Source organism: Salmo trutta, chromosome 25, assembly GCF_901001165.1.
Source record: "Salmo trutta chromosome 25, fSalTru1.1, whole genome shotgun sequence".
In the NCBI taxonomy this organism is placed as follows: Eukaryota; Metazoa; Chordata; class Actinopteri; order Salmoniformes; family Salmonidae; genus Salmo; species Salmo trutta.
The window spans coordinates 10,065,377-10,077,078 of record NC_042981.1 but is presented as its reverse complement, the minus strand read 5'-3'; the positions used below and the strand labels follow the sequence as shown (position 1 = coordinate 10,077,078).

General features: G+C 41.1%; 1 protein-coding gene across 2 annotated transcripts in view; it reads left to right on the top strand.

The window, feature by feature from the left end:
- The first annotated feature begins 1,102 nt into the window (after positions 1-1,102).
- LOC115161975 (dynein heavy chain 6, axonemal) overlaps positions 1,103-11,702 on the top strand; it is a 64,901-nt gene continuing 54,301 nt past the window's right edge. Inside the window, exons 1-15 of one of the 2 annotated variants that reach the window (XM_029712835.1) lie at positions 1,103-1,545; positions 4,202-4,311; positions 4,410-4,549; positions 4,631-4,783; positions 4,935-5,047; positions 6,925-7,095; positions 8,481-8,590; positions 8,719-8,781; positions 8,967-9,102; positions 9,180-9,311; positions 9,927-10,177; positions 10,279-10,399; positions 10,561-10,711; positions 10,818-10,863; positions 11,030-11,127. In XM_029712835.1, the coding sequence (XP_029568695.1) occupies positions 1,540-1,545; positions 4,202-4,311; positions 4,410-4,549; positions 4,631-4,783; positions 4,935-5,047; positions 6,925-7,095; positions 8,481-8,590; positions 8,719-8,781; positions 8,967-9,102; positions 9,180-9,311; positions 9,927-10,177; positions 10,279-10,399; positions 10,561-10,711; positions 10,818-10,863; positions 11,030-11,127 (1,801 nt within the window). In that variant the 5' untranslated portion in view covers positions 1,103-1,539. Of the gene's footprint in view, positions 1,546-4,201; positions 4,312-4,409; positions 4,550-4,630; positions 4,784-4,934; positions 5,048-6,924; positions 7,096-8,480; positions 8,591-8,718; positions 8,782-8,966; positions 9,103-9,179; positions 9,312-9,926; positions 10,178-10,278; positions 10,400-10,560; positions 10,712-10,817; positions 10,864-11,029; positions 11,128-11,702 lie in introns of those variants that run through there. The other variant, XM_029712836.1, reaches the window with a different exon arrangement.

Sequence of the window (11,702 nt, the reverse complement as noted above, 5' to 3'; positions counted from 1 at the left end):
AACAATAAAAACGCAGGGATGTCGATACACGTGGCCAGTAATTAATTTTAGCTACAGCGCCAGCGGTACTATGGATAAGTGCGCTTTATGTTTTGTAATAGTGTCGAATAAAAACTTAATAATGAACTCACTCATAAAAGCAGCAGCGCATTGCTTTATTATTTGACAGTCTCACTCGGATCATGTTTTTTAATTTAATTTTAAATTATGACATTTCGTGTAGGCTACACTTCGCTTGAAGCTGTATGTCCTGGGATTTGGGATATTGGCCAGCGCAGTAGACGCCATAGATCCCCCGGTCCACCCGGTAGGCGGAGTTTTTTCTCTCCAGACAAATTAAAAAGTAAAAAACTTGAACCTTTATTTAACTAGGCATGTCAGTTAATAACAAATTCGTAATTACAATGACGGCCTACCCCGGGCACACCCTAACCCAGACAACGCTGGGCAAATTGTGCGTCGCCCTATAGGACTCCCAATCACGGCCGGTTTTAATACAGCCTGGAATCGAACCAGGGTCTGTAGTAACGCCTCTAGCACTGAGATGCAGTGCCTTGAACATGGTGCATTAGACCGCTGCGCCACTCGGGAGCCCGCCCGGTGCGCACGGCTTCTGGATTAAGTGCAAATACCGGCAACAGCTCAACACGAATTTTAAAAAAGGAGCGCAAGCCTTAATCGTTAGCTTTTCTACAGAAATGTTTGGTGATCGATTAGGAAAGGCGTGAAGATCGAACACTTGGTGACCACTGGCCTAGGGGTCTAGGCCCCTTATTTTATAACTCGTTCTCCAACCAATATGCATCAATTGAGGAGCATGAATTGAAGTGAATAGGAAATTGAGTTACTCTTGCGAGGACAGTGGAAGTTGATAAAATGTATTTTTTATAAACCCAGAGCAATGGCCTTCATCTGGATTTTACACACACACACCCACCCACACAAAAACAGGCTTTCTATGGGTTTAGGAACCAATCACAATTGAAAAGCAAAACAAAATCCGGATAAAGGCCAACACGCTGTCTTACCATTAACAATAAAGAAGCTCTGTTATCAACTTCCACTGTCCAAGACTTGCTGAATTTCCTCTTCATTGAAATAACACAATGAATGATACAGATCGGGGTTTTATTATTCACTAGATGCTTGGCCGTTATTTAGGACGACTTGTTTAACTGATCAATGGGGGTGCAATGATTCTCACAATGTGCCAAATATGTACTGAAACCCTGCATCATATTTAACCAATATTCTGGCAAATCGGTTAAATAAGTCTGTGAGAGGAGTACTGTGACTACTGGGCCTCCTGTGAATCTCTGGGTTCGAATCACGTGTTCGTTCACTCGTCAGAACGTTGCCGAGCAACTTGATACAGCAACTGCCAGTGCTTCCAAGCCAAGTCCACGGATCTCTTGTTCCACTTTGTTGATGAACAATAAGATAGCTAGCTAACCACTTGAACAGTTCATACAGAAAATGCTGCGAATTATTTGAGAATATCAACTTCTGACATTTTGATGTTGAGCCTGGCAGTTGATAATGGAGGTAAGTAAGCTAGCAAGAGCTGTCAGTTAGCTGCTTATGATGTTTTCATCCATGATGAATTACACATTTAGCTAGCAACTGCGTTACCCTTATACTTTCAGGGTTGGGTAGGTTACTTTGTAAATGTAATCCGTTACAATTACTAGTTACATGTGCAAAATTGTAATCAGTAACGTAACGTTTGGCATAGTGAAGACATCAAAACTATGAAATAACACATATGGAATCATGTAGTAAACCAAAAAGTGTTAAATCAAAATATATTTTATATTTGAGATTCTTCAAATAGCCACCCTTTACCTTGATGACAGCTTTGCACACTCTTGGCATTCTCTCAACCAGCTTCATGAGGTAGTCACCTGGAATGCATTTCAATTAACAGGTGTGCCTTGTTAAAAGTTAATTTGTGGAATTCCTTTCCTTCTTAATGCGTTTGAGCCAATAAGTTATGTTGTGACAAGGTAGGGGTAGTATACAGAAGATAGCCCTATTTGGTAAAATACCAAGTCCATATTAAGGCAAGAACAGCTCGAATAAGCAAAGAGAAATGACAGTTCATCATTACTTTAAGACATGAAGGTCAGTCAATCTGGAGTTCAAGAACTTTGAAAGTTTATTCAAGTGCAGTAGCAAAAACCATCGCTATGATGAAACTGGCTCTCATGAGGACCGCCACAGGAAAGGAAGACCCAGAGTTACCTCTGCTGAGGATAAGTTCATTAGAGTTACCAGCATCAGAAATTGCAGCCCAAATGCTTCACAGAGTTCAAGTAACAGACACATCTCAATATCAACCGCCGTGTCTTTGTGAGACGCAGAGTAGGTGAACGGATGATCTCCGCATGTGTGGTTTCCACCGTGAAGCATGGAGGAGGAGGTGTGAGGGTGCATTGCTGGTGACACTGTCAGTGATTTATTTTGAATTCAAGGCACACTTAACCAGCATTGCTACCACAGCATTCTGCAGCGATATTCCATCCCTTCTGGTTTGCGCTTAGTGGGACTATCATTTGTTTATCAACACGACAATGACCCAACACACCTCCAGGCTGTGTAAGGGCTATTTGACCAAGAAGGAGAGTGATGGAGTGCTGCATCAGTTGACCTGGCCTCCACAATCACCGACCTCAAACTATTGAGATGGTTTGGACCGCAGAGTGAAGGAAACGCAGCCAACAAGTGCTCAGCATATGTGGGAACTCCTTCAAGACTGTTGGAAAAGCATTCCAGGTGAAGGAGGTTGAGAGAATGCCAAGAGTGTGCAAAGCTGCCATCAAGGCAAAGGGTGGCTACTTTGAAGAATCTCAAATATAAAATATATTTTTATTTATTTAACACTTTTTTGGTGACACCGTGTGTTATTTCATAGTTTTGATGTCTTCACTATTATTCAACAATGTAGAAAATAGTAAAAATAAAGAAAAACCCTTGAATGAGTAGCTGTGCTAAAACTTTTGACTGGTAGTGTAGGTGTGTCCAAACTTTTGACCGGTACTGTATGTTACCAATTGCAGGATAAATCAATGTTAAAGTTTACATAGCTGGCCATATATAGAAGTTACATTTTACTTTATGGGTTGGTTATGTAGGCTTCTTCTAACCCATCGCTTTCTACTACATATAATTATACTATTAAGTGATATCTTTACATTAAAATCCAAAGTCTATTGGAATTCCAGTCATTCCAATAAATGTTATACCCCTTGATCTTCAAGAATAAGACTTGGAAATATGGAAGCACAGATTGCCCTTTTAAGTCTATCAAAACTGTGCGAGTTTGAGCATGTGTCCATTAGGCCTATGGATTTTTATTTTTATCAGCATGAATAGATTGAGAAATAAAAGCCCCACTTTTATTCCATAGGCTGGGATCCGCAATATGCAGCTGTTGCAAGAGTGCATTTTTCACTGGCTGTCCACAGGTTTCAAAAACAATGATTGATAGGCAGCTTAAACTTCTTGAATTCAACCATTATTGGGTTCAAATATACATTCAGATTTGTGAACAGCCATCCACAACAACCACAATCCGTAAGGCGCAAATAGCTAAATGAGAGAGCAGCAGTGTGATTGACATCAATGCGCTATGTAGATATCAATAGTAAAATGATATACGTATTGCTGTAGACTACACCACTGCTGTCATCCTTACCTCCAAGCGTTTATTCAAGTTGGATAATCTTTGGATGCCGACAGCAGTCTCAGACATAGCTTGGACTGTAGCCTACAAAAGCCCATTCCTGCTCTTTTCCCACGTTCCATCAAACACATTTGGTGTGCCATCATAGTGGTCTCTGACTTGCATCTTTTTTCAATTCTGATTTGCATGTCATTGAGAAAACAGAAGTGTCAAAGATTTTTTTTCCGCAAACATCCTTTCTGAATGTAAAAGTAATCCTCGAAGTAATCATCACATTTTTAAAAAGTATCTATAATCTGATTACAATATTTTTGCTGCTAACGTAAGGGATTACAGTTGCCGTTTTTTGTAATCCCTTACATGTAACGGATTACATGTAATCCATTACTCCCCAACCCTGATACTGTAACATGTATCCCATGGATCTGGCTAACTAATGACATAGTCTTCTAGTTTATGTCATTATAATGCTAGCTAATGTGAGATTTTCAGCATCTGACGGTTTCAAACTTCCAGCAGACTCCAGGCTCTTCTTCAGGAAAAGGATCCAATGAACTTCCACCAAGGATTGATACTTTACTTCACAGGAAGAATGTCAAGGAAAAAGAAGAGAGTTACATTTCTATGTAAGTTTGTCAATTATATAGCAAAGTGGTATTTTGAATTCAATAAGAAACTTAGCTACTTGTTAGTATGGATTTTAAATTTTTTGTCATTTTTACAGGTTACTAAAGAAAAACAAACATGTCAACAGATCATGCATAAAAGTTTGTCAATTATCAGGTGTGGGAGAATCTCCCCCTGAAAATGCACTATCATCAAATGTTTCCAGGTCTCCTTTACATGGAAGGAACATTAAGAAAAGTGAGTCTCATCCTCATTTGTTGTATTTTAATGGATTTTGTAAGCAAAATCATTGTGCGCGCAACATTTCTGTTTCTCTAGGTGGCTGCTTGTTCCAGCCCAGCAAGCAGGAGCCACTGTGTCTGAAAAGAGGGGTCATTGAACCAATTAAACACTTGTGTGAAGCCTCAATGATCCCCGACACATGGAACTACAAAGGAAAGAGAGTGAAAGACGTCCGCTTCGATGCAAAAGGTAGATTACCCCGAAACAGCTACACGGAACTGGTTGATTAAGCTTTTTTGCTGCACTTTTTTTTAATGTAGGCTATTCTGTACATAGCCTACATGTCAGGGTGAGGACATTAGACGTAGCATAATTATTGTACATTGTTGGTTCTCAACAGAGCCTGACAATGACTGTGTTGTGAGCCACATAATCAGATTGAGAGAAAAACTGGGCTGGTCCACTGAGATTCCTGACAGGAGAATAGCAAAAGCATGCCCACAAAATATACAGGTTGGTTTACACCATTTTAGCTACTAGCCTATATGATTAATTGATGTGAACTTTATCATTGAGTCTCTGCAGTCCACATTTTTTTATTTATATATATATATATATATATATATATATATATATATATATATATATATATATATATAAAAATAAAGGGAACACTTAAACAACACATCCTAGATCTGAATGAAAGAAATAATCTTATGAAATACTTTTTTCTTTACATAGTTGAATGTGCTGACAACAAAATCACACAAAAATAATCAATGGAAATCCAATTTATCAACCCATGGAGGTCTGGATTTGGAGTCACACTCAAAATTAAAGTGGAAAACCACACTACAGGCTGATCCAACTTTAATGTAATGTCCTTAAAACAAGTCAAAATGAGGCTCAGTAATGTGTGTGGCCTCCACGTGCCTGTATGACCTCCCTACAACGCCTGGGCATGCTCCTGATGAGGTGGCGGATGGTCTCCTGAGGGATCTCCTCCCAGACCTGGACTAAAGCATCCGCCAACTCCTGGACAGTCTGTGGTGCAACGTGGCGTTGGTGGATGGAGCGAGACATGATGTCCCAGATGTGCTCAATTGGATTCAGGTCTGGGGAACGGGCAGGCCAGTCCATAGCATCAATGCCTTCCTCTTGCAGCAACTGCTGACACACTCCAGCCACATGAGATCTAGCATTGTCTTGCATTAGGAGGAACCCAGGGCCAACCGCACCAGCATATGGTCTCACAAGGGGTCTGAGGATCTCATCTCGGTACCTAATGGCAGTCAGGCTACCTCTGGCGAGCACATGGAGGGCTGTGCGGCCCCCCAAAGAAATGCCACCCCACACCATGACTGACCCACCGCCAAACCGGTCATGCTGGAGGATGTTGCAGGCAGCAGAACGTTCTCCATGGCATCTCCAGACTCTGTCACGTCTGTCACGTGCTCAGTGTGAACCTGCTTGAATCTGTGAAGAGCACAGGGCACCAGTGGCGAATTTGCCAATCTTGGTGTTCTCTGGCAAATGCCAAACGTCCTGCACGGTGTTGGGCTGTAAGCACAACCCCCACCTGTGGACGTCGGGCCCTCATACCACCCTCATGGAGTCTGTTTCTAACCGTTTGAGCAGACACATGCACATTTGTGGCCTGCTGGAAGTCATTTTGCAGGGCTCTGGCAGTGCTTCTCCTGCTCCTCCTCGCACAAAGGCGGAGGTAGCGGTCCTGCTGCTGGGTTGTTGCCCTCCTATGGCCTCCTCCACGTCTCCTGATGTACTGGCCTGTCTCCTGGTAGCGCCTCCATGCTCTGGACACTACGCTGACAGACACAGCAAACCTTCTTGCCACAGCTCGCGTTGATGTGCCATCCTGGATGAGCTGCACTACCTGAGCCACTTGTGTGGGTTGTAGACTCCGTCTCATGCTACCACTCGAGTGAAAGCACCGCCAGCATTCAAAAGTGACCAAAACATCATCCAGGAAGCATTGGAACTGAGAAGTGGTCTGTGGTCCCCACCTGCAGAACCACTCCTTTGTTGGGGCTGTCTTGCTAATTGCCTATAATTTCCACCTGTTGTCTATTCCATTTGCACAACAGCATGTGAAATTTATTGTCAATCAGTGTTGCTTCCTAAGTGGACAGTTTGATTTCACAGAAGTGTGATTGACTTGGAGTTACATTGTGTTGTTTAAGTGTTCCCTTTATTTTTTTGAGCAGTGTATATATATATATATATATATATATATATATTGTATAACAGTTAAATTGTGTTATTTTTTTAAATACACTAGAGATATTTTGTCATCATTGGCATATGTCTTCATAATCAATACATAATATTTTAATCAATGCATATCTAACTTCCTTATGGATGTTGTGCAGGAAATCCCTGAGGAGACTAAAAAGGATCCTGGAGAGTATGTGTACTGTCTGATGAGGAACAGAGGTGACCTCAAGATCCAGCCCAACCCCTATGATCTTCAGGTGGTTTCTGTCCAGACAGCTAAACAGAGCTGTCAGTACTGGACCGTTAGCGCTTCATGCATATTCAAGGTCAGTTCAACTAGTTCACCGTTGAATTATTAAACGTTGGTTGAAAATACATAGGGTGCGTTAGTAAATTCACTCTGGCTATCTACTCTGATTTCAGAGCACTATCGTCTGAGTGTACCAGAGAGCAGAATAACGGATGAATTTACGAACACTCAACACCCGTTGAATATGGCCGGTGTCAGTAAACGTCGGCAAAAAAGTGTAATTAAAATGTTGCCAGCAGAACAGTTCCTGTCACCAACGCTCTGGATAACATGAAAATAGCTTAACCAGCTCTGCTAGGGCGAGTAAAATGGTCAGAGTGAGATTTTTCTCGCATTTGTGTCTGGAAGTAGCTAGCAAGCTAGCCAACGTTAGCCAGTTAGCTTGGGTGCTTGACTGCCGTTGTGAGGACAGAACGTTCGGATCAACCCTACTCCTCGGCCAGAGCTTCCAGTGTGCGCTCTGAACGATCGGAGAGCGAAACGCTCTGAATTTACCAACGGACAATCTGACAACGCTCTGAATTTGCGAAGGGACAATCTAACAAAGCTCTGAATTTACGAACGGACAATCTGACAACGCTCTGAATTTACGAAGGGACAATCTGACAACGCTCTGAATTCATGAACGCACAGAGCACACTCTGGCACTCCAGGTTGAATTAACGAACGCACAGAGCGCACTCTGACACTCCAGATTGAATTAACGAATGCACAGAGCACACTCTGACACTCCAGATTGAGTTAACGAATGCACAGAGCGCACTCTGACACTCCAGATTGAATTAACGAATGCACAGAGCACACTCTGACACTCCAGATTGAATTAACGAACGCACAGAGCGCACTCTGGCACTCCAGATTGAATTAACGAATGCACAGAGCGCACTCTGACACTCCAGATTGAATTAACGAATGCACAGAGCGCACTCTGGCACTCCAGATTTAATTAATGAACGCACAGAGCGCACTCTGGCACTCCAGATTGAATTTACGAACGCACCCATAGATTGCTATTCTCTGTATAGTGCACAACTTTTGACAAGGGACACAAGTAGTGTACTATATATGGCTTTTGTTACTATTTGGGACACACACATAATTTACTCCTATTTTATGGGCAGGTTTCCCAGAACACAAGTAAAGCCTAGTCCTGGGCCTGTATCCACAAAGCATCTCAAAGCAAAAGTGCAGATCTAGGATCTATCCATCTAATCCTATGATTTATAATCTAACCAATGAAAGTGATCCTAGATCAGCTCTCCTACGTTTTTTGGGGATATGAGCCCTGGCATGTTCAATGGAGATTCTTCAACATGTTTTTCATTTTAGTCCAAGACTAGGCTTAATCTGTGTCCAGGAAACCATCCCAAAGAGTCCACCTCACTCGGTTTTATTTTATAGGTGTCTGTTTTGGAGGACAGAAGTGGTGAAATCATGTCTGTGATAGACTGGCTTTCTGAACGAGAACTGTTTTTCAAAATCTTCAAGTTGCCATTGTTTGCAAAATTCAGGTTTGTATGGTTATTCATAAAAGAAGGATGATGAAAAGTGTGTATCTGATATGTGTATGTGGAAAGTATGATATAATACCGTAAAATACTGTAATCCAGTTTTACAATGAACTTTTTGCTCTCTGTAGAATTTGGAAGGCATTTACAATCTGGAAGGTCACAGTATGCCACTCAAAGACCAAAAAAGCTAAGTGAGTGTTAATCAAATATTACGTGTCACATGATATTTCATTTGTCTTATTATAAATCTCCGTACGGCCAGTGTTGCCTGTCTTCTTCTTGTTCTGCTTTTCTTTGTCTTCACACTATTAAATACCTTCCAAATAGAATTTAAGAGCTTTTGAAATACATTTTTTGTAATCTACTTTTTTTTTAGGGAAATATTATCCAAAGGTCTTTTTTTTACTGATGACATCTTCTTGAGATGTCTGGTTGAAATCAAAGGACTTTTTGAGATGGCCAGTGACAAGACAAGATATGGGGATTCTGACGGTGCCATTGTTTTAACAAAGGTAGGACCATGTCTTTTTGGATAACTATCTTGTTTTCAACTCCTTTCTAATAACATGGTTTTGTTTATTCTACCTAGTTGGATAAATCCACCACATACTCCTTGATAGGATTCTGTGAGGCCCAGACCCAACAATGTGCTGTAGCACTGAGACAACTTCACTGCCTTCACCACAAAGTTGCCACTTTGATTCGCGCAGCTTGTCTGAAGGTACACTGTATTAGTCCTTTAGATTGTTACGAGGACATGTCATTTAAGAGTCCTGAAAAAACATCTGTCACTATCCTCTGCTGATCTACCCTGGTTTTGATGTTTGGCATGACAACAACCATAGGTGTTGGCATGACAACACAAACAGATCTGAGCCCTAATTCATAAAGAACCTCAGAGGCGGAGTGCTGATATAGGATCAGATCCATGGAATATTTTATGCAATAAGGCACGAGGGGGTGTGGTATATGGCCAGTACACCACGTTCTAAAGGCTGTTCTTAGGCACAATGCAACGCGGAGTGCCTGGATACAGCCCTTAGCCGTGGTATATTGGCAATATACCGCAAATCCCAAGGTGCCTTATTGCTATTATAAACTGGTTACCAACTTAATTAGAGCAATAAAAATGAATGTTTTGTCATACCCATGGTATACGGTCTGATATACCACGGCTGTCAGCCAATCAGCATTCAGGGCTCGAACCACCCAGTTTATAATAGTCAATATGATCTAAAAGGCTAAACTAATCCCAGATCAGCACTCCTATTCTGAGACATTTTATATTGAATAAGATATATTCAGTATATCATTGTACTGTCTTTTTTCTTGTCAGGCAGCAGAGGTCCAGGGTGCAGAGAGACTGTTCCTTCCTCTGTCCTCTCAGTCGACCAACAGGCCGCTGTATGCTGAGGTGGCTGAGTGGAGGATGCTCCTGTGTCGCTTCAGCCACTTCCTCAACATGATAGACAGAATGTTTGAAGAGATGCTCTGTGTCTTGGTCAGATCTGCAGTTCAACTCCTTCTGTTGTTCCTCCGAGAGTCCTCTAACACTAATGGAGTGAACGAGAGAAGACAAAAGACAAAGTAAGTGGTTTTTAAGGGAAATATAGTAAGGTTATGGCATTTGTCAATGAGTTTAATTAGCATGCTTGCGATGTTGAAATATTTGCTTGTGTATTCGCTAGAAAAATGGCAAGGATGGATGCAAGTGGACCTTATATAAATATTATCAAAGAGCCAACAGTTCGTAATGCGGCGCATAAACTTTATTCACACAGCCAAGGCCAACCACAGCTTGTTAACAAGGTAGATCAGCTTTTATCTATTGTGCCAATGTGGTCAGAAACATGTAAACATGACTAAACAATGCTTCACTTGTAATACTAAATTGACTTGAAGTATCACATTTTCTAGTAATCTCTCATGGACAGACTTTAGTTCTGGGTTAACTAAGATTACATTTCTAGATGCTACCAGATTTTAAAAAGGAGGAGCCTAAAGAAGAGATCCAGGCTGTATTTGAAGTGAACGTCCTGCTTACAGTCACACCTGTGAACCAGCCAATGACAGATGATGTCTCAGCCAAAGGGACAGCCACAACAGAGCTCCACTCTGAAGGTGAATCCCATTTATAGTAAAAAAAACAGCTAAAATAGATATTAACTCTTTGAGCTAAGGTGTTCAACTTAAATGTCTGCTGAAGCTTAGTGTTTTCTCAACCTAGATACGGAGAAGGATAAAGAGGTTTCCCGTGAGGAGACTCCACGGCGGTATGACTTCACTTATATATTACAATAAACTGTATCGCTCCATGTTCCTCTATTAGAAAAATGTATGAATTTCACAAATATCAGCTAGTGTTTTTCTGCTAATCTGTCAGTCAGCTGTCAGTGAAGTGATTATATTACACAGATGTTGTTGTTTTCCTTGTCCTAGTTCGCCCAGCAGACGAGTGAAGCTAACCATCGATCCCTGCCTTGATGACTTCACACTGCACATTCAACAGGTGCTACAGGGATTTCAACAAGTCATTGGTAAGACATTCTCTAAAGATTTCAATTCACAGCCTTGTTGTCTTGTAAATACTGTAGGTTCATAAGTATTATGCTGTTTTAAAGTGCAGAGCTTTGCCAGACGGTAATGGACTGTGTCCCAGATGGCACACTATTCCCTACATGCAGCATACAGTGCCTTCGGAAAGTATTTAGACCCCTTGACTTTTTCCACATTTTGTTACGTTACAGTCTTATTCTAAAATGCTTTTTTTTACTCATCAATCTACACACAATACCCCATAATGACATCACAATACCCCATAAGGACAAAGCGAAAACAGTTTTTTAGAAATTTCTGCAAAGTTATAAAAAACTGAAATACCTTATTTACATACAGTACCAGTCAAAGTTTGGACACACCTACTCATTCCAGGGTTTTTCTTAATTTGTACTATTTTCTACATTGTAGAATAATAGTGAAGACATCAAAACTATGAAAAGTGTAGTAACCAAAAAAGTGTTAAACACATCAAAATATATTTTATATTTCACATTCTTCAAAGTAGCCACCCTTTGCCTTGACAGTTTTGCACACTCTTGGCATTCTCTCAACC